This window comes from Balaenoptera physalus (genome assembly GCF_965194825.1).
Source record: "Balaenoptera physalus genome assembly, chromosome: 14".
NCBI classification, from domain to species: Eukaryota; Metazoa; Chordata; class Mammalia; order Artiodactyla; family Balaenopteridae; genus Balaenoptera; species Balaenoptera physalus.
In genome coordinates this window covers 8,585,285-8,612,217 of record NC_138893.1, presented here as the reverse complement: position 1 = coordinate 8,612,217, position 26,933 = coordinate 8,585,285, and the positions used below count along the sequence as shown (strand labels likewise).

At 36.1% G+C, this 26,933-nt stretch overlaps 1 protein-coding gene across 7 annotated transcripts in view; it reads left to right on the top strand.

The window, feature by feature from the left end:
- Nucleotides 1-26,933, top strand: part of RYR2 (ryanodine receptor 2) — a 732,481-nt gene that overhangs the window by 540,820 nt on the left and 164,728 nt on the right. For 6 of the 7 annotated variants that reach the window (XM_082425485.1, XM_082425483.1, XM_082425484.1 and 3 more), the window contains 10 exons: nucleotides 2,141-2,310; nucleotides 3,825-4,045; nucleotides 5,377-5,467; nucleotides 7,508-7,648; nucleotides 9,239-9,402; nucleotides 11,628-11,706; nucleotides 13,538-13,627; nucleotides 14,411-14,548; nucleotides 23,306-23,383; nucleotides 24,544-24,619. In XM_082425485.1, coding sequence (XP_082281611.1) covers nucleotides 2,141-2,310; nucleotides 3,825-4,045; nucleotides 5,377-5,467; nucleotides 7,508-7,648; nucleotides 9,239-9,402; nucleotides 11,628-11,706; nucleotides 13,538-13,627; nucleotides 14,411-14,548; nucleotides 23,306-23,383; nucleotides 24,544-24,619 — 1,248 coding nt within the window. The remainder of the gene's footprint in view (nucleotides 1-2,140; nucleotides 2,311-3,824; nucleotides 4,046-5,376; nucleotides 5,468-7,507; nucleotides 7,649-9,238; nucleotides 9,403-11,627; nucleotides 11,707-13,537; nucleotides 13,628-14,410; nucleotides 14,549-23,305; nucleotides 23,384-24,543; nucleotides 24,620-26,933) is intronic. The other variant, XM_082425482.1, reaches the window with a different exon arrangement.

The following is a 26,933-nucleotide window of genomic DNA, read 5'->3' as shown; positions in this document are numbered from 1 at the left end:
GTTGTAAATAATGCTGCAATGAACACAGGGGTGCATGTATCTTTTTGAATTATGGTTTTCTCTGGATATATGCCCAGGAGGGGGATTGCTGGATCATATGGTAGCTCTATTTTTAGTTTTTTAAGGAACCTCCATACTGTTCTCCATAGTGGCTACACCAATTTACATTCCCACCAACAGTGTAGCAGGGTTCCCTTTTCTCCACACCTCTCCAGCATTTGTTGTTTCTAGACTTTTTGATGAGGGCCATTCTGATGGGTCTCATACATTTTTATTATACTTATCCTAGAACTAGAGGGTAGCCCAAAATGATAATGAAAGAAGGAGGAGTTTAGAAAAATTAAGGGACAAGTATCTAATCTCAAAAGTAGATATTCTTTTCCTGCAGCTCTTGGTTCAGACAGGTTTGGGCAGATTGTCTGAGGTAGTAATTTTAGGTGGATGAATGATGCAGGCAGCACAGGGTAAAGGCAGTGCAGCTGGCCCTCCTTGTGCCAGTTCATTCTCCAGGAGTCTGAGGGGAGGCAGTTCATCAGCTCTATTGTCCCCAGTGTGTCTGAGGAGACGGAGAACATAAAGCAGCAGCCAATCCATGAGTCTTCATTCCCAGGCAGCTGGAGCTGTAGCATTCCTTAAAACGAATGTCCACCTGAATGAGTGTTTAAAAAACAGATCTTATTTCAAGATCAATGAGTTGCTTATCATTTCCTTAGGCACAGCTTTCTGTTAGAAGAATATAATCCTATAACTATAAATTACCTATAATGTGATTTTTTTTAGGAGAATGGAACTGGAATTTCATGTAGATTTTTAATCAGAAATTAGAGCGTGCTGATTTAACCTAAGGATTAAATTACCTCGGGTTGGATTTTAAATCCAATTTTACTTAGTTTAAATCTAACTTTGCCAATGACTAGATGTGCAATTTTGGACACGTTATTTAACTTCCCTAAAAGTCGGTTTCTATCTTGTGTTAAAGGAAGATAATAATACCACCTTCATAGTGCACGTGTGAAAATTGTATGAAAGTGTGTCTGGAACATTCCTAACACAATACCTGACAACAGCACAAATGACAAGCATTGTTATTCTTATTATTGTAATTACAGGAAGGAAGGTATTAGGTGTATTAGTTTATTATTAATTATAAGGAATGGAAGTGATTTGGTACTAGTCTTCAGTCTAATTTCCTTTAAAGCATTGTTATTTGTTCATTTTCGTGATTCAAATATCAAATTCATTCATTGACTGTGAATGAAAACGAAAACGTTGTGACTGTTCTTTCAGGATGGGTATGGTCATGTATCATCTTTCCCTGGGTCCTTCTTTCTCCAACATTGCATCAGTAATAAAGGTTCTGTGATAGTATTTGCAGAGTCTTATAGCGTGTGGTCAGCAGCAGTGTGGCATAATTATCACATGGTCAAACAGAAAACAAGTTTGTTCTCCGGTATTTTCAGTGGGCACGTAATTCCCTAATTCTTCATATCAGTGATCCCCTCTATGAATCTACAGAGTTATACTTAGGAATCCGCTCCTCTATATAAGGCATCAAGCATTGACTGTTGATAGAGAAAATAATATGGCTCTCAAATATGTTTTAAATGTTATTAAATGCTATTATGATTAATGAAACACCTTTCATTTGAAAGTCAGACTGGTTCCTGGAGTTTTGTTCATTATTCTGTAATTGTCTAAGCCATAAATATGTAAATGATGTAAATGTACCATGATTATCACATAGGGTACATGAACTTTATTAATATTTTATTAAGTTTTCAAGAGGTTCTTGTATTGAAAAGAATGCAAACCTTGCTTTACATTTTAGCTTTATGATATTTACTCTCAGTTTTACAGTTTGGATTTTGGGTGCCATTTTGTTTCCTTCTTGGTATCTGGCATAATGCTATGTCCTAATCATATACACAGTTAACACATGGATGCCCAAATAACATTTAAATGACCATGGGTTTACATTGCACTGCCATATTACCTCAGCTAAGTCCCAGCCCTTGCTTGAGGGTAGTAGAGGAACAGGAAACCATTCACCGGATAACTTTATTTAAAACACCAGCAGGCTGGAAAGTAGCCATTTGTAATCTATTTCATTAACAACAATGTGTCACCTTCTCTTTTTTAGATGGGAATGTGGTGGAGCCTGACATGTCTGCGGGGTTTTGCCCAGATCACAAGGCAGCCATGGTTTTGTTCCTTGACAGGGTCTATGGAATTGAAGTTCAAGATTTCCTCCTCCATCTTCTCGAGGTTGGCTTTCTGCCAGATCTGCGGGCTGCTGCTTCTTTAGATACGGTAATGATCTGAGCAAATGACTTCTGCATCTTTTAACTCTTCAATCTCTGCCATATGATATTCTTTCATAGATATATTCATTCATTCATTGTCACCAAATGGTTATTGAGTGCCTATTATATTTTTAGGCAAGCATAGGGTAAACAGAAAACAAAATAGACTATATCCTCAAGGAATTCACTAAATAGTGGAGAAAATGGACAACCTGAAGAGTAAGATAAGAATTCTGATCAGGTGCAATGGAAGACAATAGAAAGTTTATATAACCCTGATTTGGGAGGTCACAGTGGCTCCTGTTCACTTCGAAGTCAACATAAATAATTATGCATCTCAACAAAAGCAGTTAAAGTATTGAGAAGGTTTAGTGGACATTGCTGAGTCATGCCAATTACAGTATCATCCTGGAGTCGTCATTTATTAATGTACATATAGGTTCAAATCTGTCCTGTGAATCCAGTGGCCAGTATTGAGAATCTGCCATTATCAGTGTAAGTGTTCTACTATTTGAAACATTGTAAAATAAGCTGAAACTCTAAATGTTATTCTAGTAGCTATAATAAAACCTCCTATTATTCTCAATTAAATGAGTCTTTTTGATATCAGAGGAAATCAGATCTTGAGTTGGCAATAGTGAAAGCTGTGAGAGGAGAATCACAAAAATGAAACTGAACTTTTTTGTTCTGTTTTGGTTGTGTTCATGTGAAATTCTGAACCTAAGTAGTATAGTTGATAACATGGTAGGACAATCAGCCTTTGGTTATTGATGCTGGTGGACATGAACAGAAATATAATTAATACTCATATATAGAATTCAGAAAGAATTTATGTATTTGAGATCTACTATGAGAATAAACTTTCTCTTACCTCTCCTAGTAAAGGGAAGCAGTCACATTCTTTGATATCATTAGTGTCTTTATCTTTCATCCATCCTACCGTTGATATTTTATTTAAAAATTTTTTTTTAATTTTATTTATTTATTTATTTTTGGCTGCGTTGGGTCTTCGTTGCTGTGCGCGGGCTTTCTCTAGTTGTGGCTAGTGGGTGTGACTCTTCATTGTGGTGTGCGGGCTTCTCATTGTGTTGTCTTCTGTTGTTGCAGAGCAGGGGCTTCACTAGTTGTGGTGCACAGGCTTAGTTGCTCCGCGGAATGTGGGATCTTCCCAGACCAGGGCTCGAACCCGTTTTTCCCTGCATTGGCAGGTGGATTCTTAACCACTGCGCCACCAGGGAAGCCCCCAATATTTTATTTTAGAACATGAACCTCTGGGGCCTTTTGAAGCGATACATATTACTTCATTCATTTTTATCTATTTATGAGCAATTGAAAATTGATTGTTTTTAGTGATAAAAAAGCATATGAACCACAGGTAAATCTATAACAGAGGAATCCATTTCCGTATTACGTACTTTTGTCGTTTTCTAGGTAATGAAAGTACACGTCAACTTGTGGATCCCTTTGAAAGTTGTCTCCTGCCCAACACAAATGACTGTCTCCTCTCCAATTCCTTTCTAGGCTGCTTTGAGCGCTACAGACATGGCCCTGGCCCTCAATCGGTACCTTTGCACGGCCGTGTTGCCTTTGTTAACAAGATGTGCTCCTCTTTTTGCTGGCACTGAGCACCATGCTTCCCTCATTGACTCATTACTTCACACCGTGTACAGACTTTCTAAGGGCTGCTCACTTACCAAAGCTCAACGAGATTCCATAGAAGTGTGTTTACTCTCTATTTGTGGGTAAGTGGGCAATGAAGTCTATACCAAGTTTCTTCTTCTTTAAGAAAGAGAATATAGTCTCTGGCCCTTGACAGATTCTTTTGAATATTGTCAACAATTTCTGGACCATAAAATTAATTCATTTTATGTGCTGGGGTATGAGTCTTACCAGAGTGCCCTTGCTGCTGATCAAGTTCAGGAGTGTTCCTCCTAGACTCTCTAGGTATCTAGCCATTGGATACGGTGTTGGACCAATGATGCTATTCTGGATGTTGGCGTGTGAGGTTTCACCAGCCACGTTAGTGTAATATTAATAGATTCTCCCCTTTTCACTGTGTGATGGTTTTAACTCCTCTTCCAGAAGAGAAGAGAAAACAGAGACTTATTAAAGATAAAAAATATATGTAGTATAATATTAAAGTATGACCTATTGTGACGGTGATGAAGACAGACTATTTCCTCCAGCCTGGAAAGCCGCTTCCTATAGATAGAAGTGTTTGAAGGTCTTACTCTGAAAACCAGAAACATATCTTCTCCTTTTGAGGTTCTGACAGTCAAAGTGACAATTTCTCAGGCCTCTAGCTAGGGTAATGGTTTCTTTCTGATGGACGGGAGCTCTTGGAGGTGAAAGCTTGCAGCCTGCCCAGTACGTCGGTAAAGGAAAGGTTTTCAGTCATAGTGGAACGAGTGTATGGGTGTAGGAGCCAGATGGGACTGAGGGAGGTTAAAAAAAGAAAAAAAAAAAAAAAAAGGAGATTAGTTCATAATCTAATTTTAGTTCCCTGACCCCAAAATTCTGTGAAATGGAATCAAAATATCTATCTCACTGATTTTTTCTAAATATTAAATGAGATGAAGCACTCAGGATGGCCAACACAGTAAATGGTCACTGTGTGTTAGTTTTCTTTCCCTTTCTCCTCTGGCAAAATTTCGGTCTCAGTCTTTTTCTCTTCCTCTTGCTCCTACACTCCCTCCTCTTTTTGCTTCCTATCTAGTCACTGAAGACCCTTCCCACTCACTGGAGTGAGGGAAGAAGCATTTACTAAATTAGTAGCAACAGTGGGGTCTGCAGTTGTGAGTGGTAGGAAGGGAAGGAGCAGAAGAGGAACGTCTCCTGTAGCAAATAAGGGTTGGTCTTGAGATCAGGGAGCTAGAGATGAGTTGGAAATGGAACTTTTTACAAAAGTATGTAACTATTAGTTAATCTTTGGATTAGGAACACCTAAAATTAACATCATCTGAAGAGTGGTGTAGGTACAGTTTCTTGGCATGTATAATCTAGTCTAGTGATTTATCTACTTAGTTTAGACATTATTAAATGTTCATTATTAAAATTAGCTTTGTTCCACCAGCCAACTGAGACCTTCTATGATGCAGCACTTACTCAGAAGATTAGTATTTGATGTCCCATTATTAAATGAACATGCAAAGATGCCTCTTAAGGTAAGTACAGGAAGTGTTTGTAGTTATTTGATTACTGGGTCCTCTGGCTTTGTTTCCTATTACAATATGTATATCTCTCAGATACATCATGTTTGATCTTTGATGCTGGAAAATTTCTTCCAGTTATTGAAATGGGCATGTAAGTTATAGATACGTGTACCTCAACCTAAAATAAACAAGTAATAAAAGACCAGAGAAATCCTAAGATTGGTTTACTGTAAATCAAGGGAAATAGAAATCAATGGAAAGAAAATGGGCCACAAGAAAAAAGATGAGCCAGGATATTCTTAGGCTGGAAAACATGGTAATAGGCCTGGCCTAAAGTATTAGCAACCTCAAGGCATAAAGAATAGGTTTTAAAAACAACATTTTCTAAGTTGGTAATCAAATGACAGTTTCCAAATATCATTTCATAAGGATCAAATATAATCTTTATGTATATGCAGTTACAGTTTGTCACAGTAAAGTCCCTGACATTTTTGCTTCCCAGCTTTATTATTCTGTTCATGAATGATCAAGTCTCATTCTGTCTTATTGACTTGGGAATATTTTCTTGTCATGTAATATACCAATCCTGGCTCACGATTAAGGTATTAGGTGTGTACCAATGTGTGATCTAGTGGCATGGTCTGTGCATGGAGGTCACTGTCCCGTAGTGGACTTTTTATAGGTGACCACTCTGCTCTGCCACCTGGTAAACATCATTTCTTCCTCATGGCCACCCAGTAATTGTGCTGTGAAAAGAGGTTTAAGATAAAAATAAGCTGCTATTTTTTTCAGCTGCTCTTACACTAAACACACCGAGATATTTAACAAAAACAATCTTTCTCTACAAAAAGTGATTTTGGCTTAATAAACCTAGAGAAATTGATGAATTATGTAAAGTAAATTATATCCTTGCTGAAAATCCTGTTTTTTTACAGTTTTTATCATTTGCTTGTCATGCAAAATTTTCTTGATACAAATGAGCTGGAAAATACCTGAAAAAAGATACAGTATCACTTTATGTGATAAAACTCTTTTGCATTATAGATATTTGCCTGTTACTCTAAGCAAATTAGATCTCAATATTTCATCATTTGAGATTCCTAAATTGTGTGTGTGTGTGTGTGTGTGTGTGTGTGTGTGTGTGTGTGATTCTTAACTGTGAGGGAGACTAAATGAGAAGAAATATTTATACAGTAAGAGACCTAATTAGCTTTAATAAGAGTAACGCTCAATTTATTTTCCTCCTTAGCTATAGGAAAGAGGGTCCAAAAATTTACAGTTTATTCAAAAAATAATTTTATTTTAATTATTATTAATAATAATTTTATTAATTTGGCAAAGAGTTGTGAATATTTTTCGGTTTATATATCCAGAATAAATGATCCAAAGAGCTACCGAATAATTGAAAAATTCCATCCACGTCTTTGAACTTCTAGTTTAGTCCCACAAAATATTTGTAGGTTAAAAACTTAAGAAGCAACATAGACCCTCACTAAGAAAATAAATTACATCCAAAACCACCAAAGAACTACAGGTATAGAAATTACGGAAGTAGGGCAGTTTGGGGAGTTTACTTAGAGATGTCGGTTCTGAAGCAAATCATAGTGTAATGATTCAGGGTAGTTAGAGAGGAAGCACAAATATTCAGAGGTATTGTCCCTTGAGAATGCACATTTTAGGTGCTGTATCCTCTGGGTCACTGTGACATCAATCCCTCTGTTACATGCATGGATTCCAGGAGATAACAAGTCATAAAATTGTAAGTAAATGATAGCAACTAAAGTAGAACTCAGAGGTACACAGATAACCAAACAACCTCCTAAATAATTCTGTTCAAGATAATTTGTGAAATTGGTCATTTGGTCTTCATCCTGTGCTCAGCGTTAAATTTAAGGAGCCGTCCTATAGTGTTCTCCAAAAGAATTCACATGGGATTGAGCAGTTCCATATCAGTTGGCCTTATTACATGGCATTAGAATGCCATTTGGGAGGAAATGGAAAATATATACCATGTGTCTTTAGCTCAGTGCTTAGAATTGTTTTCCCACCTAGCTGCTGACAAATCATTATGAAAGATGCTGGAAGTACTACTGCCTGCCTGGAGGGTGGGGAAACTTTGGAGCTGCCTCAGAAGAAGAACTTCATTTATCAAGAAAGTTGTTCTGGGGCATTTTTGATGCCCTGTCTCAAAAGGTAACTGCGGTTTTATTTGTATGATAAAACAACTGAAAAGCCATAGGATCTTGGTAAGATAGTATTCTTAGTGGAATAGTGGAATGCTGTCTTTGCTTATCAAGACTTGGCATAGTTTTATTTTTTCTCTTCATTTATAACAAATGTTGAGAATGCAATTTATATTAACTTTTCATAATCATGAGGGTAACATGTTTCTTGTGATGATAACATTTTCTGACTTTAAAATGGCCAAGCATTTTAGGAAATTATGCACATGGGTTGATCAGTTTCTGGTACATTTGGACTTCTTTGGACTCAAACCCTCCCTAGTCAGTCACCTCCCCAATCTTATAAAGCCTGAAGAAATCCTGTCAAATATAAAAATATAAAATATTAAATCTCATAAAATTATAATATTCCAGTGGCCTTACTGACTTTTCCCACTTTGCTGCTATGGAGGTTTAAGTACTCAGTGCTTTATGTATGTGACATTCCCTTATAGTTGCCATATTTATAATGAATAGTTCATATACTTTCAGAAGACTGGAGTGTGTTATTTCAGAGAAAATCAGAACAACATGCTTCGTATGCTTATGCTTAAATTATTAATCAAAATCAGATGACTGGAATAGTATAACCAAGAGTTTACTGTATAATAAGGGAGGTTTATCTGTGATTACATTTGGTAGCTACAACTCAATGGTTTTTCTTGCTGAATTGCCTTGGGTAAACCCGGAGCCCTTTTGAAATAATATGTAGAAGGTATTTTGAGAAGAATTTACAACTTTAATTTAAAATTGAACATTTAAAGTGAGATAACTTTTAAAATGAATAAACAACAATGTCCTACTGTATAGCCCAGGGAAGTGTATTCAGTCTCCTGGGATAAAGCAAAATGGAAAAGAATATTTTTTTAAAAAAAGAATGTCTAGATGTGTATAACTGAGTCACTTTGCTGTACAGCAGAGATTAACACAACATTATAAATCAACTACACTTCAATTTAAACATTTTTTAATAATAAATACAGGAATTATTATTTTTGATTTAAAAAAATCTACAAATACAAATTTAACTAATTATGTAATTAATATACAAATACCTCTCCCCAGAAATTTTGATTATTCATATCTCCTATAGAATTTCTTTCTCAGTTCAGAATTTTATTTTTCATACCTTTGTGATGCAGTACAGACCAGTTAAAATTTCTTACTCTCTGGAATCTTGTACTTTGGGTATTTCTCATGTCTAGTCTTTATAATGTGGTGCAGCAGTAGTCCTCATTGACTGAAATTATGTTTATGTTGTAAAGACACATTATACATGTAGCATATTCAGGTTCACTTCATTTCCGATATTGGAGAATAAACGTTTAGAGAAGCACAGATTTTATTCCTTTTATGCAGTACAAAGCTTCAGTCATCTCATCTTATGGGATGTCAGGCTATAGTTTCCATTTTCTAGAGAAAGAATCCTTTGGGGAGTTGAGCCAGCCCGAGGTAATTCAGATTTTCTCTTACAGCATCATGTCAGCCGCAGTGATCATGTTGACAGCTTTTGCTCAATAGTAATGGAGTATTTATTTTCTGGTCCTCCATCTCTTCCCAGAAATATGAACAAGAACTTTTCAAACTGGCACTGCCTTGCCTGAGTGCAGTTGCGGGAGCTTTGCCTCCAGACTACATGGAGTCAAATTATGTCAGTATGATGGAAAAACAGTCATCAATGGATTCTGAAGGGAACTTTAACCCACAACCTGTTGATACCTCAAAGTATGGACTCTTTCTATTGCAGCAGATTTTTATTGTAAATGATGTGTGAAGTCTGAAATTGAATAAGGTACTAAAGTGAACTTTCTCTCATCCATGCCCCCTTTGAATTGGTATCCTTTTACTAGGGGTCCCTCTACTTGATGAAATGATAGTAGTAATAATAATGGTTATACAAATATCAGAAGTAGATAAGATATACCCTCTAAGCGATATACTCTTAATATCATCAGGATTCTCTGTACATAACCACGTGGCAATATCTATGATAATGAGAATCAAGAAAGTATATCAGTTATATTTTTTAGTTGAAATTCTACCCTAAATGTTTATTAATAATTGAAGCCAACTTCTGTGCAGAGTCTTTGATTCAGGGTGCTTCCCAGCATGCAGTGCAAAGCTCTTTCTGTGAGCTACGGGGGAATCACTTCATCATCACTACCTCTCAGCCAGGCCTAGGGTTAGCAGCTTATGTTCAGCCTCATAAAGCACAGCGTGAGAGTGAAGGGAATATCAAATGAGAATATTTCTGGAGAATTTAGCATGGATTGAGAATGCGGTGTGACAACCTTCACCACAGATAAAATATTACTTATCGTTAGGAAAGCTCTTCCATGTACCTACTTGCGTAAATTGCCCTACAGATAGGATGTTTGGGTACGTCTGTCAGGTGTTCGGAGTCTCAGCGTTTTTGTTGTTGTTACTGTCTTTAAGTAGGACCATGGTTTTCCATTTGCAAGGAGGCTGCTCTTCCTGCCACATTATCTTACCCATTCCGTGGGACTCAGCAAGATCAGTATTAGCAAGGTAGTCACTCGGTTGTTACCTTCCGCAGCATCTGAATTTGCTTGGGAGTTCAACTTTCACGTCTCTGGCTGGCCCCTCAGCTGGTTTAGCTCCCATAACCAGATCCACATTTCAAGCCAGGTGGTATGCCATTAGTTTGATAATGCCTTAAATTTGCATGTTTGGTATTTGATAACAGTCCTGTGAGAAAAGACTCTATCCCCCCCCACCCCAGTATTTGGCTTATGTGATTGATCCTTTGTATCTCTTCTAAAGTAAGTAAACCAAAATATCACATGTTCACATTCCTACTTGGGTAAGTTTGTGGTTTGTTAACATACAATGTAATCTAGGATTTTAAAATAACATTAGAACAGTGTTGTGGCTTTGGTGTTGATTAATTAAATCCAATTAATGAATAAGTGTTGGGCATGTATATTAATTTACCTCGGCTAGCCCCTTTGGGGACCTCTTAACAGACTAGGGTTGCAGAGTGATAGCAATAATTTCTACATCTTTGTGATTTTTTTACATATTGTTTTTTAAGTATGTGTATGTCATAAAGTTCAATTACTAACTGATAACATTGCTAGAAAAGAACAGTAAACCATCTCATTATACTAGGTTTTACTTATAATTCTATTCTCAAAGTTAATTGCCTTAGTAAGTTATTTTTTCCATTCATAGATATATTTGATAGTCCCAAGTCTTACATTTACCATCAGACTTGGTCTTCAACTGCATGGACTCCACGTCTGTTCGAGGGATTAAATATTTATTTAAACATGAAAGAAATCAAGAAGAAATGTTATCAAAATAGTAAAGCATGAATTGGTTAACTACTTTTCCCTATAGTTCATATTAGTAACATGTAGAATTTATATATACACCATTAACATGTAAAATTATTAACATATCACTAGTTGTATGCAATTAACTTAAAATTAATTTTAGTACATTTAAAAATGGAACAGGTCAGATTTCAGCAGTCTTTTACCCATTTATAGTTGTTGCCTAAGAGACTTAAGTCAAAAGGAGGAATAACTTCAAAGAACGAATGTGGGAGAAAAGTATGTCTTTAAGCTTGTTGAATTTAACTATATCTTCATTCAGGTTTAAAGAAAAAATTGGTGTTATCTGTTGTCCTCTTCTTTGAATACATTTTAATTATTTTTATTTATACTATGTATAATTTTTATTGTATATAACTTACATTAAGACATAAAGTGTGACTCATTATAAGATGAGTGGATAGAACCTTATCTGCTTGACTTTTCTTATATTGTTCCTATCATATGGAAAAGTAATACCTGGTTAAACCGATTTTTTAACAGTTATGCATCGAATGGGGTATAAGCAGTCATAAGCTGTGAGTAAATTATTAATATGATTCCCTGTAAGTGCTGTGAAAATCAAGCCTTTTTTCTTTATTTTTCTCATAGTATTACAATTCCTGAGAAGTTGGAATACTTCATTAACAAATATGCAGAACATTCTCATGACAAGTGGTCAATGGACAAGGTAAGAGTCAGAATATCACATTCTAATTCAGTACTGAACGTACCTAATGAATGATCATGGCTCAGCTATTTCTGACCATGACAGTTTTCTACTTTCAAGTGAGAACTTTAGATTAGGAAAGAACATTTAATTATGATTTGCTGACATAATATTTAGTCTAATAAAATACTTAGTTCTGCCACTGATGTACATATAATGCATGTAAGAATAAGAATATTTGTGTTCATAAAAAGCAGTGTTAAAAATTCAAAAAAAATCTATTAATTAAATCAAATATAGTTTCTAAACATACATTTTTGTGAGAGTAAAAAGTAGTAATAAGATGCAAAATATTTTATGTAGGATAGATAAACAACAAGGTGCTACTGTATAGCACAGGGAACTATATTCAATATAGTTGAAAACTAGTTTGAATAGTTTATCCTGTGATAAACTATAATGGAACTATAATGGAAAAGAATCTGAAAAAGAATATATATATATGTATAACTGAATCACTCTGCTTTACAGCAGAAATTAACACAACTATACTTCAAAAATTTTTTTCAAAAACTATCATTAGGGTTTTCAGTAAGAAATAGTGACTCTAGGTCCAGACATCTTTTAAGGGAACTTTAGCTTTATGTATAATTTTATATTAGATAAAATCTTGAAAATTATTAATTAGAATTAGTGATTATTTACATCTTCTACTCTTCTGTTGTATTTCTTATCTCTAAGTAGATCTGCAGTTCACTTACGAGGCAAGATGGCATGTTTTATTTGCATTGTCAAGAAAAGATAACTTGAATGAGATAACTAAAGCAGTCGCAATCCGTGACATAAGTCCTACATACATATTATGAGATTTTTCTGGAGGAAAAATGTGGTCACATTTAAGTTAAGCCTAGTTAAACTTGAGAAAAGATGGTTAAAATAGATTTGTCAGAGAAATTAAGCTGAGATCAAGCAGGAATCTAAAATAAGCATGTACTGATTTGGCGAAGTGAAAATCAAAGAGCGAAGGTTCCAAGGGTTGCTTGTGTTATGTGGCAACTCAGTATCACCCTATTAAACTTGATATTAAGTTTCAATCCTTGCCTCTGCCAACCAGCCCCTCCTTCCAAGAAACCCCGTTTTTGTTTTGTTAAGCGTATGGCTCTTTCTTTGTTCAGTAACTTAATCGATTTACTGGGTAAGTCAGTAAGAGTGAAGTGTCTGTCCTCTATAAAGACTCTAGTAGGTGGTGGGGTGGTGATGGAGAGGAAATTTACAGGAAGGCAGTCCTGAGCTATTTCAGCCTAGTTACCCGGATCCCATAGACATACATGAAATGATATAGGGAAACAGTGAATGCACCGAATTATATGGGCAAAATCACGTGGAACAAATGTGTTGAGAGGTCATTGGACAAAGGAGTGGGCAAAGCAAGTAGCATTATTCAGGGAGGCTTCCAAATAAGCCAGCTGCTCCAGTTTTCCTGTTTAAAATGAGTGTTTCATACTTATTTGTCACACAGGTTGGGGTCCCAAGATGGGCCAAAATGAATATCATAGGGGTGGTGCAGCCTTTAGCCTCCTCCTAGGGGAGGGCTATTGACATAATCACACACCTGTCTAAGGAAGACTGGATGCTTTTAATCTCTGGATAAAAAGATTTGTTCCAAGTGGTTACTCAAAATAATATTGACTACGATGAAAGTCTTTATATTGACTTATGCTAGATAAAGTTCAAACCTTAATCCTTATCTTGCTTCATTTTAGATTCATTTTATCAAGTACACACTTAAACACATGCACACCTACACTCTCTAAAATTAAAGCATGTAAAACATTTTTGATATTTTTTTTAGTTGGCAAATGGATGGATTTATGGAGAAATATATTCAGACTCGTCTAAAGTTCAACCATTAATGAAGCCATATAAACTATTATCTGAAAAGGTGACGTGTTTACTTTTTAAGTTTATATGGTTTTAATTTGGGGGGGAAGGTTTTTTCTTCGTTATGTAAATTTCTTATTAACACGTCTATTTTATATATACTATTTTTACCTTTTCTCAAAGGTCCCATTTTTTACCTATTGTTTTTTTCTCTGTAGTACCATTTTCTGTCAGTATTTAATTGGTTATTCTCTTCTCTACTTAGTATTTTTCTGTTTCTTTTTAATTTTTATTCCTCTCCTGTATTTTTAAGAACTATAGAAAATATTCTTTTCATTCTTAAGAGTTTTTTGATAAGGGGTAATGAAGTAATATATTGTAATATGCTTATTATTTATGTTTTCATATATTTTACTTCTTTGAGGGGAAAGCAGTATCTTGAAAAATGAAATGAAAAGGATTTTCTAGCTTGGTGCTTACAGAGGAAGTTACTTCTCTGTTTATTCAGATGGTAGAAACGGCTTCAAGCACACGTCATATAATCTGGCACTTCTTCCTAACTGTGTTTCTCCTTTCTGGTTTCTGTCTGAAGTATCAGGATCTGGGAAGCTAAAGGAAATTAGCCTCATGCTGTATAATAAGACAGGGTCCCTCTTAGCAGCATTAGTCAAACGAGGTCTCTGCTCACACTCTGCTCTTCAGAATTTGTACTTTCCTTTTTTATTTTTAAATAAACAATGCCGATCAAAAATTTGTAGGTGAAGACAGAGTATTTCAGAACAAAGCATTAAATATTTTAAATTTTAGGTTCATAATACCCCACCCTTTTCTGATGTTTTTCTAGGAAAAAGAAATTTATCGTTGGCCAATCAAAGAATCTTTAAAAACTATGCTGGCCTGGGGGTGGAGAATTGAAAGAACACGGGAGGGAGACAGCATGGCCCTTTATAACCGGACTCGTCGTATTTCCCAGACAAGCCAGGTAAGAATCACAGTGATGAATCCAGTGTTTATGTTATTTTAAAAGAATTTGAATATTTCATTTAATTATTGTGTTTTCCAAAACAACTAACTTGAAAATTCTGAAGGCTAACATAAAGTTCAGAAGGGGGAAAACTCTGTTCCTTTTAATTTAAGTGAGTTTAGGTCTTGGTTAAAGTACTGGAGTTTATAGATCAGCTTGTACTTCTCCTGACAGTATATAAAGGAGTACTCGATGATAAAGTCTTAAAGTTACGCTAATGAAGGATGTAAAATGTGTTCCTTTATCCACAAAAAGGTTGTCTACAGAGCTTTTGTCTCCTTACCAGTAAGAACTGAAGGTTGGTTCTTAGGAGCTGGAGGGGTGGTCAGATAGTAGCGGTCCAGGTCTAAAACCCCCACGCGTGCTCCATACAGGTGGGCTTGAGCACCTGCCCACTTGCGAAGGGAAGATGTGAACCAGACAGGCAGCGCAGGAGTCGAAGAGCACACCGCTAGTGGATCAGGTCAGGGAAGTCCAGTCAGCTTCACAGGGCGTGGCTGTGGGGCTTCTGTGTTCAAGATGGCAGAATAAGGGCAGCCTTGACCTTGAGAACCTAGGGTTCAAGGTGGGGACCAAATACCAACTGGCCCTTTCATTTCTCCTGGGAGCTAAACCTGTCGTCATCCCTTTCCAGACTGCTTGGGCCACTGCCTTTGGTTTAACCAAACTGTTGTGTTTATTATTGCCATTTACGCAGATGACATTTTTGAAAAAAAAGAAAATGAAGGTACTCAAAGCGTGCGCTTCACATGCTTCATATTTGAAATACAGTACTGTTAAATAGATTAAGTTCTGATTTGGGCATATTTTACATCATATTCTCTTAAGTATCCTGGAGATAGAAGCTGTAAAAGCATATTTTACCTTGTTATCATGTATGCACGCATTTCTAACTAAATCACGTTTTGTTTTAATCTGTTCGAACAAATATTGAGCACAAACTGAGTACTAGGTGATAGGAATACGAAGATAATAAGATCCAATTCTACTCCTAAAGACTCACAACTTGGTGTCAGAGACAGTCTAGTTAAACCTACCACAACAATAAGATTTAGGCTGGTGGTATGTACAAAACGCTCAGAGTGCAGAGAATGGAATGATGTCTTTTTTTTTTTTTTCCTGTAAGTTGTATAGGAAATAAGGAAATTATTACATAATGAAAGTGACTTTAAGCTCTGCCAGGAAAAATGAAATAGATTCTCCCACTGCCCTTCATAGCAAAAATTATGTGCTCTAATCTAAAATTGTATATGTTGAATGAGAACATGCCCTTTGAAACAATAACGGTGCCGATTTTGTGGGCCAGCAATAAAGGGTAGAAATGGTAGGAGGCAGACAAGAAAAAAAGACCTGTCTATTAGCCAGAAAACCTGGGCTTATATAACATGCTGGAGCACAGCCCAGAGAGGGCAAGGGAAGGGCTGCAACAGAAGGGAGGGGTACTCCGTTCTCTTGTTGCTGTCTTTGCCATACCTTTTCCTGCCACTGCTGTCAGAGCAAGTAGGGCAGACTGCTGAGTAGGCCTCTGCCTGTCTTATCTCTAGAATTTTTCAAAAATACCAGAAAAGGGAGAGAAGCAAAGGTTCCTACCACAGTTTTAGCCACGCTCACCTGAAGACTAAAATAACTTACAGATTTCATACTTTTGCGAGCATCTCTGAAAAAAAAAAAACAGTAACCGATGATGAAACATAACAAAGTCCAAAATGGTACTGGATCATGTCAGATAGAAAATGTTACGTGAAACTTAAGAAACTGATTCTAAAACATCGGAAGTGATTACAGACTGTAAATTATAATGCACAAGCTATAACCAATCCATCTTCAGAAAAGGATTACCTTGTTTTAACCCCAGGAAAATCATAATTATGTTTTTCTGAATTTCAATAAACTTTTCTCAAGATGGCTAAAAAAAAAAAAAAAAAAAAATTGTGTATGTTGTGTATATTTCTGCTCTTCTTACACCCCGCTTAGCTCCTGGTACAGTTTTCAGTTCCCATTAAGCCCTCAATTAGATACTATTAATTGATACCCATATAATCATCTCTTAAGTCTTAATGATTTTCAGAGTGACATGTGTGACATATGACATATATTGTTAAATCTCCTACGTCATTTCAAAATATTAGGAGGTGCTTATGCCAGATGTACGGATTAAGAGGGACAGCTCTGGAGGTAGACCACTGGGGCTTCAATCCTGGGACCACCACTTTCTAGAGATAAACTGCTGGGCACGTTACTCAATCTGTTTACCTCAGTAAATGGTAACTCTTATTATTACCATTATTATTTATATATTTTTAATGCCAGAGAGCATTTCTTCAAAGGTAAATAAAAGAGAGTGTTTGAGTTTGTAGTACTTTGACCTTTCAGTCGTTTAAAAAAAAAAAGAAAGAATATTTCTGTCAGTATCAGAAACAGAGAGCAACAAATGCCACAATATATTTATAATCCTTGCCATTATTTTCACACAAACGTTCTTTAAGCATAATCCAACATTATTTGAAATGTTAAAATAGCTTGTCATTTCTTAATTACTAACCTAACAGTATTATCATCTTTTTCAGTTATCATCTTGCCAAACTTCTTAATGTCTTTTCTTCTCTCCATTACTGATTTCCCATGTGACTATAAAGATGTTTTCTATTATGTAATAGATACACTCTTGAATAAATTAAGGAACGCTTTTGGTGGCATCACTTTATAGTAAGGACTGTTATTGGGTGAGTTGAGATCACTTGTTGACATGATTCTGGAGCTGATATTCTTAGCTTCCTTCCACTGGGGCTCAGCACTCCGTCTGTGAGGCAGAAGCGGCCTGTGTTTAACTCAGCAAGATCTGGCACAGCCTGTCTGGGTTGAAATCCTGGCCTCACCATGGAGTAGATAGCTTTTTTGTGAGCTCAGGCAAACTGCTTAACCTCTGTCTGCTGCAGTTTTCTCCTTTTTAAAATGAAACAGAAGAGAGCATCTAATTTAAAAGATTATTGTGAGAATTATATGTTGGGATGCTTATAAATCGCTTAAAGGAGTGACAGGCATATATTTCAATGTTAGACCTAATTATGATCATTATTATTTTTACATGGATCAATAACATTGTTAATGTCTTTTGTTTACCGTGAACACTACATGAATCATGATTTCAGGAAATTTGCCACTCAATTAGGGTTTTGTAATGTGCGTATTAAGATAATATATGAGCAATGACAAATCCAATAACTTGATAGTATATAGAATAGAGTGTATACTTATATGTAGAATCTAATATATGACACAAATAAACTTATCTACAAAACAGAAACAGATGCACAGACATAGAGAACAGACTTGTTGCCGTCGGGGAGGGATGGATTGGGAGTTTGGGATTAGCAGATGCAAACTATTACATAGAGGATGGATCAATGACAAGGTCCTACTGTATAGCACAGGGAACCATATTCAATATCCTGTGATAAACCATAATGGAAAAGAGTATGAAAAAGAATATATATATATATGTATATAACTGAATCACTTTGCTGTACAGCAGAAATTAACACAACATTGTAAATCAACTGTACTTCAATAAAATAAAAAAAGAATAGAGTGTATAGATGCTGATATAATTATCAGTGAGGAGACGCTGAGTAGAGCAGCTAAATTGGTGGATTTTGACTTCTTGGTCGTCACTCAAGTCAGCAGAAAAGGAGGACATTTCTGACAATTTCAGTCATATTCCACAGGTTCTCAGTAATTACTTATTTACCTCCCAATTTTAATTTCTTATATCTGGTTTTTATTACACATGTAGGGTATAAATTATTTAAACAAATTTAAAAAATAAGCTTATAACCTGAGAAGGAGAGGAAGATGGGAATGAAATTCGGAAAGTGTTACCTATCTTTAACTAAAATACAGGCTAGGATAGAGGAATGATTCATTCATTCTTTTAACAGTTATTTACTGAGCACCTGCTATGTTCCATGTACTATCCTAAGCTTTTCAAATAGGTCCATGAACAAAATAGACAAAAACCTCTGCTCTCATGGAGCTTACATGTTAACGGGGAAAGTAAATAATAGATATAAGTAAATTACATATTACATCAAAATGTGATAAATATTATGGAAAGAGAAAACGTAGTATGGAAAGGCAGATTCCGAGTGCAGAGCAGGGGAGTTGGTTAGCCTTTGGGGATGAGTTGCAGTATGATATAGGGTTATCAGAGCAGATTTCATGGAGAAGATAAATTGAATAGAAGGGAGGGAGTTGGACCTATTTGGGGGAAGGATGTTGCAAGTCGTGCACACGCTCTGAGATGGGAGTGTGGCCTGGCATGTGTGAGGGAAAACGAGGAATCCAGTGAGATTGGAGCTCATGAGTAACAAGGAGACGGGAAGAGAGGTCTCAGGGGCCAAATCAGGCGGAACATTGGGGGCCGTCTTGAGAAAGTTGACAAGTGCTTTGGAGTCAGACAGAATTACTTTAAAAACTTGATTCTGCTGTTTACAATTTACATGATATAATGACTTAAAATTATTTAATTCTTTTGATCCTCTTTCTTCTCATTTTAAAATGACAAAAAGCAGTACCTCCTTTTCAGAATTATTTTAAAGAAATGAGATAATCTATGTGCCTTGCACATAACCATTCACACGGTGGTTGTTATTTGTTGTTATTATTATTGCTAACAAGACTAGAGTTAATTAAATACAGAGATGGTATGTATCCCAGGTAACTTGAAATTATAGAAGACCTGGCCAGTCTTGTGATTTCTGTGAATGTAAAGGAGAGAAACAGGTTATGAAAAACATAAAAAGAATCTATCTCTGGATAAACAAATATCTACTTGCATTCTTTAAACCAGCCTCAATAACTTACTCTAAAGCCAAAAGGATATAAATTTCAGTTATATAAGGAACATGGTCTAAGAGGATATTAAATACTGAGAATTTTATTTTAGGAACAAATAAAGTTATTGATATCAACTCTATTTGATTCATTTATTCAACAAAATGTGCAGAGTCTAATGCTTTTTTAAAATTAGTTTTAAGACGCATGTTTGCCATATTTCAATATCTGCGAGACTGGGAATCATTTTATAATCCTGAAGTTGGGAATCATTTTATAATCCTGGCTTGTGCCAGACTCTGGGAATACTGTGATGAATAAGGCTCAGCCTAGGCCTGCAGATTTTTACTGTTCAGTGGAAAGGCTTATATTATAACTCAGGGAATAACAAAATCAATACTTTGGAAATGTAATTCTCACAACAGAGTAGAGAAGGAATCAGAGAAGGGGGAGATTGAAGGCAGAAAGACAGACTCCTTAGGAGGATATTGAATACGTCGCATGAAACAAAACAAAAACATTAAATATCTGAATTAGAGCAAAGACAGTGGACATGGAGGGAAGCGGCTGTATCGCAGAGATGTTTTGTAGTAGAAGAGACAGAATTTTGTGACTGATTCATAATAGCAGATGAGGAGGACTAATCCAAGGGGGTTGCCATGGGTCTGTACTGGCCTACCAGGTGGGTAGCGTATGTGAGATGAGGTTAGTACTGGGGGGTGGGTGGCAAGGAGAGAATATGCGTTTGATTTTAGATGTCGTGTTAGGCAGAATTCTGGCTCCAAAGATGATCCCCAATCACTGTTGTCTGTAGAAAGGTTGATTTCCTGGGGCTTTGCCAATGCAATTACGTTTGCCCACGTGATCAAGGTTAATGATCTTGAGATGGGGGAGATTCTATTGAATTATTGGTGGGTCCAGCGTAATCACAAGGATCCTTAAAAGTGGATACCCTTTCCTGGCTTTGGACAAAGGAGACATGACTACAGAAGGAAGGTCAGAGAGATGCAGTATAGCTGACTTGAAGACGGAGGAAGGGGCCATGAGTCAAAAATGCGGGTGGCCTTTAGAAGCTGGGAAAGACAGGGAAAAGCTGCTTTGATAAAACCTCTAGAAAGGAACACAGCCCTGTGGACACCTTGAATTTAGCTAATTGAGACCTGTTTCAGATTTCTCATAACTTTGTGATGTTTTAAGCCACTACATTTCTGGCATTCGCTTATTATAGCAGCAGTAGAAAATGAATACACGTATAGAATCCCAAATGGAGATGGTAATGAATAGTTGAAAATGTAAGTCTAGAGCAGAGGAGCAATGCTAGGCTGGATCAACTCATTTTTGGTTTAATAAAACATGGTTGCTAAATGACATATTTAGGGACACCTAAAGAAAGCATTTAGAATAAAGAAAGAAACAATTGAAGAGGGAACCCAGAAAGCCACAAATATTTCAAGGTCATTTATGGAAGAGGAGTCAGAGAAGGAGGCAGAGAGATCGGAGAGGGGAGTGGAGAGCCAGGTAGGTGGTTCCGTGAAACGAGGGGGCTGGTTGAGTGGTGGTTAGTCATGTCCAGCGTAGAAGGACCAGTTTGATGGCAGCTGCAAAGAGGACTTTGAATTTGGCAACTTGGAAACTGATTACATTAGAGAGGGCAGGTGTAGTAGAGTGCTGGGGAAAGAAATATATTGCGATATGTTGAAGGAAAGAGGTGATAGTGAGAGAGAAGTGGGCCTGGAGTCAGACAGCCTGAGTTGGAATCCTGCCTGCTCAGATTTAGCTCTGTGACCTTGGGTGAGTCACTTAAGTTCTCTAAGTCTCAGTTTCCTTTCATGGGTATTTAAAGGAGAAAAAACTGTGATTTTTATTTCACATTCTATTATGGATGGTACCCAGCAATGGTTCAGTACTGACACAGAGGCCAAGATTCCGTCAGAACTGACCAGTGAGTTGAGTGTAGCCCATGAGAACATGGTTAATGGTAGCATATGATAGCACCCCTTTGGTTCACGGGCACAGATCTGAGCTGTATTGTACCTTTTATTTAGCTTTTTGTTTATCCATGTCTGACAAGAGAATATACACAGTTATGAAATATATCAAATATAATTTCAGATTTATAAGCATGAACCAGAGTTCGTTTCTGTGGCATACTTTCCCATAATATGCCATTGGGTGGAATGAGGTAAGAGCTCCTGACAGTAAGTGAAACCCTCTTGCAGTTGATGGGAAGATAGGTTTCATTCTTGTCTTTTTAATTGAAGTATAGTTGATTTATGTTGTGTTAATTTCTGCTGTACAGCAAAGTGATTCAGTTATACATATATATACATTCTTTTTATATGCTTTTCCTTTATGGTTTATCACAGGATATAGTTCCCTGTGCTATACAGTAGGACCTTGTTGTTTATCCATTCTGTATATGATAGTTTGCATCTGCTAATCCCAAACTCCCACTCCATCCAACCCCCTCCCGCTTGGCAACCACAAGTCTGTTCTCTATGTCTGTGAGTGTGTTTCTGTTTCGTAGATAGGTTCATTTGTGTCATATTTTAGATTCCACGTTTGAGTGATATCATATGGTATTTGTCTTTCTCTTTCCGAATTACTTTACTTAGTGTGATCATCTCTAAGTCCATCCATGTTGCTGCAAATGGCATTCATTCTTTTTCATGGCTGAGTAGTGTTCCATTGTATATATGTACCACATCTTCTTTATCCATTCGTCTGTCGATGGACACTTAGATTGTTTCCATGTCTTGGCTATTGTGAATAGTGCTGCAGTGAACATAAGGGTGCATGTGTCTTTTTGAATCATAGTTTTGTTTGGGTGTATGCCCAGGAGTGGGATTGCTGGATCATATGGCAACTCTATTTTTAGTTTTTTGAGTAATCTCCATCCTGTTTTCCATAGGGGCTGCACCAACTTACATTCCCACCAACAGTGTCAGAGGGTTCCCTTTTCTCCAGACTCTCTCCAGTATTTGTTATTTGTAGACTTTTTAATGATGGCCATTCTGACCAGTGAGAGGTGGTACCTCATTGTAGTTTTGATTTGCATTCCTCTAATAATTAGCGATGTTGAGCATCTTTTCATGTGCCAGTTGGCCATCTGTATGTCTTCTTTGGAGAAATGTCTATTTAGGTCTTCTGCCCATTATTTGATTGGGGTGTTGTTGTTTTTTTTTTTTTGATACTGAGCTGTATTGTATATTTCGGAAATTGATACTGAGCCGTTTGTATATTTTGGAAATTAATCCCTTGTCAGTCGCATCATTTGCAAATATTTTCTCCCATTCTGTAGGTTGTCTTTTTGTTTTGTAGATTTCATCCTTAAAATGTCAAAATTTAGATATTAAGGAAGCCCTCTGGTGATTGAGGATGTCGTTACAAATCACTGAGTACTGTATGATGCACTTTTAAAATTAGAAAGTTGGCTTTATTTTATCTTACTATTTGGCCCATAAAGACATTTATAAATACTGCCCTCTTTGATTAACTACCGTTTGTGTGAGGAAAAGTAAATTTCATTGCAGCCAATTAGAATTTGTAAGAAACTCAAGAAATCAATTATCCTTTGATTCCGGTAATATTTCAGAATCTTGAACTCACTACGTAATTTGTTGAATCATGATCGTTAGCTTTACAGATTGGCAATCCCTAAGATATTGGGATGTATTATTCAATCATAAGTACTTGTCAGACACCCAAATATAATTTAATCTGCTAGATATGTTTGCAAAATCAATTTGTGTAGCTACTTGCCAGTTTTATCTGAGGAAACGTTACATTTGGAATTTTGTTTGCCTTATATTTCCAAAGTGTCTCTTAAATCTCTCTCCTGGGTTTTTTAATGAGATGCTATTTTTTTTGCAAATTATCTAGGTTTCTGTAGATGCCGCCCATGGTTATAGCCCCCGAGCCATTGATATGAGCAATGTTACACTATCCAGAGATCTCCATGTAAGTACTTCTAAAAATATTCTGCAAATTTCATTTTTAAAAAGCATACTGTAACACTTCCTGCATGTATTTTACAGCATGAATTATTTAAATGTAGTGATCATACAGAAGGTCCATGGAATTTATAGATTATGTACCCTAAGCTTTTAATGCTGTAAAAGTTGATAGAACTTTTTCTAGGATAATATATTTTCTTTAAAGATCATATCTATGTAAAAGTCCTAATATAATTTAATAGCTGCATGTGAGAAGAGACTAAATCAGTAGTTTATAATGCTCTGCTCAAGGATCACTTTAATTACTCATGAAAGAATATATATTATAAGTTGTTTATCCAGGGAAACTGTTGGCATTTTGCTTTCTCCAGCCATACTTCTATCTGTCTCCTTTGTCACTAAGGAATCTACTTTGAATTGCCTGATTTGAGTGAAAAGATAAAGTTTGTTGCCATGGAACATAAGTTAACAGGTCAATATAATGATCAGACAATGATATTGGCATTGTTAGTATTATTCCAAGAGATATAAGTATATAAAGATAAAAATCTACGGATTGTTAAATTGTTTGGCTTGCCCTTTGTCATTGCTCTGGTACGAATGTATTAACATGACATAGTAAACTTGAAAATCAAAAATGAAAGGAATCTTGGAGGTAATCTTGTCAAAACTCAAAGGCCACAGAGGCTAAGGCTCGTCCAACACCTCAGACTGACCTAGATTGGGACAGACATGGATCTAGACTGCTTGTCTGATTCTCTTTGCATTCAGTGTTCATTCAGTAAGGTTTACATCATCTTTTAAAACTTTAGAAATTAAAATAAGAACTTGTAAATAAAGATATTTTTAAAGTCCATAGCTAGTTTGAAGTTTCATTATTAAATTAACAAAACATGTATCTTTAAACATTATAAAGAACAATGACCATTCCCATCACATCACCTCTGATGGTTTGTAAATTCACAGATCATTAGAATCCTCTGAAATTCAGATTCTAAATAAGAAAGCTGTGCTTAATTATCTTTTAGATGTGTTTTAGCACTAGCACACTACGATTTATTAACTTAAAGTATGTTTTGATATTACATATTGGAAGGCAAAGTTATCTTTTTCTACTATCCTTTTAGAGTATAACTTAGTTGCTAAACATTTTGTTCGTTTAAGGCTATGGCGGAAATGATGGCTGAAAACTACCATAATATATGGGCAAAGAAAAAGAAACTGGAACTGGAGTCCAAAGGTAGTATTTTCTAAAAATCCTTATAAAAAAACAATCAGAGTTTGAGTACATGAATGTATGATATGGATAAAATAGTCTTTTCAGCATAAGAGCTCATTACAGCTTTATTTTATTAGAATGGTTCAAATATGGCTGTAATACTTTCAAGGTGGAAATGCTATTTCCTGATTTCCTGATTGCTAGTGTATATTTCCTCATGTCTCAGAATTTTGATGGCTCTCTCTTACCCATTTTAGCATGTAGATAACTATATTTCTCACCCTAATATCCGAGGTGTTCTATTAATTACGTAGACCTCCCTCACTGACTTCTATCCCCAACTTAAATATTTCTCTTATTTCATTCTATCTCCCGTCCTCAGCCTCTTTGTTTTGTTCAGTCCAGTTATGTTATTCTCTCTTACATTCTGTTTTTCTAACATCTTTATTGGAGTATAATTGCTTTACATTGTTGTGTTAGTTTCTGCTGTATACCAAAGTGAATCAGCTATATGTATACATACATCCCCATATCCCCTCCCTCTTGCATCTCCCTCCCACCCTCCTTATCCTACCCCTCTAGGTGGTCGCAAAGCACTGAGCTGATCTCCCTGTGCCATGCCGCTGCTTCCCACTAGCTATCTATTTTACATTTGGTAGTGTATATATGTCAGTGCTACTCTCTCACTTTGTCCCAGCTTACCGTTCCCCCTCCCTGTGTCCTCAAGTCCATTCTCTATGTCTGTGTCTTTATTCCTGTCCTGCCCCTAGGTTCTTCAGAAACTTTTTTTTTTTTAAATTCCATATATATGTGTTAGCATATGGTATTTGTTTTTCTCTTTCTGTCTTTTCGTCTTGTTTATGGTTTCCTTTGCTGTGCAAAAGCTTTTAAGTTTCATTAGGTCCCATTTGTTTATTTTTGTTTTTATTTCCATTTCTGTAGGAGGTGGGTCAAAAAGGATCTTGCTGTGATTAATGTCATAGAGTGTTCTGCTATGTTTTCCTCTAAGAGTTTTATAGTGTCTAGCCTTACATTTAGGTCTTTAATCCATTTTGAGTTTATTTTTGTGTGTGGTGTTAGGGAGTGTTCTAATTTCATTCTTTTACATGTAGCTGTCCAGTTTTCGCAGCACCACTTACTGAAGAGGCTGTCTTTTCTCCATTGCATGCTCTTGCCTCTTTTATCAAAGATAAGGTGACCATATGTGTGTGCGTTTATCTCTGGGCTTTCTATCCTGTTCCATTGATCTATATTTCTGTTTTTGTGCCAGTACCATACTGTCTTGATGACTGTAGCTTTGTAGTATAGTCTGAAGTCAGGGAGCCTGATTCCTCCAGCTCTGTTTTTCTTTCTCAAGATTGCTTTGGCTGTTCAGGGTCTTTTGTGTTTCCATACGAATTGTGAAATTTTTTGTTCTACTTCTGTGAAGAATCCCATTGGTAGTTTGATAGGGATTGCATTGTATCTGTAGATTGCTTTGGGTAGTAGAGTCATTTTCACAATGTTGATTCTTCCAGTCCAGGAACATAGTATATCTCTCCATCTATTTGTACAGTCTTTAATTTCTTTCATCAGTGTCTTATAGTTTTCTGCATACAGGTTTTTTGTCTCTTAAGGTAGGATTATTCCTAGATATTTTATTCTTTTTGTTGCAGTGGTAAATGGTAGTGTTTCCTTAATTTCTCTTTCAAATTTTTCATCATTAGTGTATAGGAATGCAAGAGATTTCTGTGCATTAATTTTGTATCCTGCTACTCTACAAATTCATTGATTAGCTCTAGTAGTTTTCTGGTAGCATCTTTAGAAGTCTCTATGTATAGTATCATGTCATCTGCAAACAGTGACAGTTTTACTTCTTCTTTTCCGATTTGGACTCCTTTTATTTCTTTTTCTTCCCTGATTGCTGTGGCTAAAACTTCCAAAACTATGTTGAATGAGAGTGGTGAGAGTGGGCAACCTTGTCTTGTTCTGATCTTGGAGGAAATGGTTTCAGTTTTTCACCATTGAGAATGATGTTGGCTGTGGGTTTGTCGTATATGGCCTTTATTATGTTGAGGTAGGTTCCGTCTATGCCTACTTCCTGAAGAGTTTTTATCATAAATGGGTGTTGAATTTTGTCAAAAGCTTTTTGTGCATCTATAGAGATTATTATATGGTTTTTATCCTTCAGTTTCTTAATACGGTATATCACATTGATTGACTTGCGTATATTGAAGAATTCTTGCATTCCTGGGATAAACCCACTTGATCATGGTGTATGATCCTTTTAATGTGCTGTTGAATTGTTTGCTAGTATTTTGTTGAGGATTTTTGCATCTGTGTTCATCAGAGATAT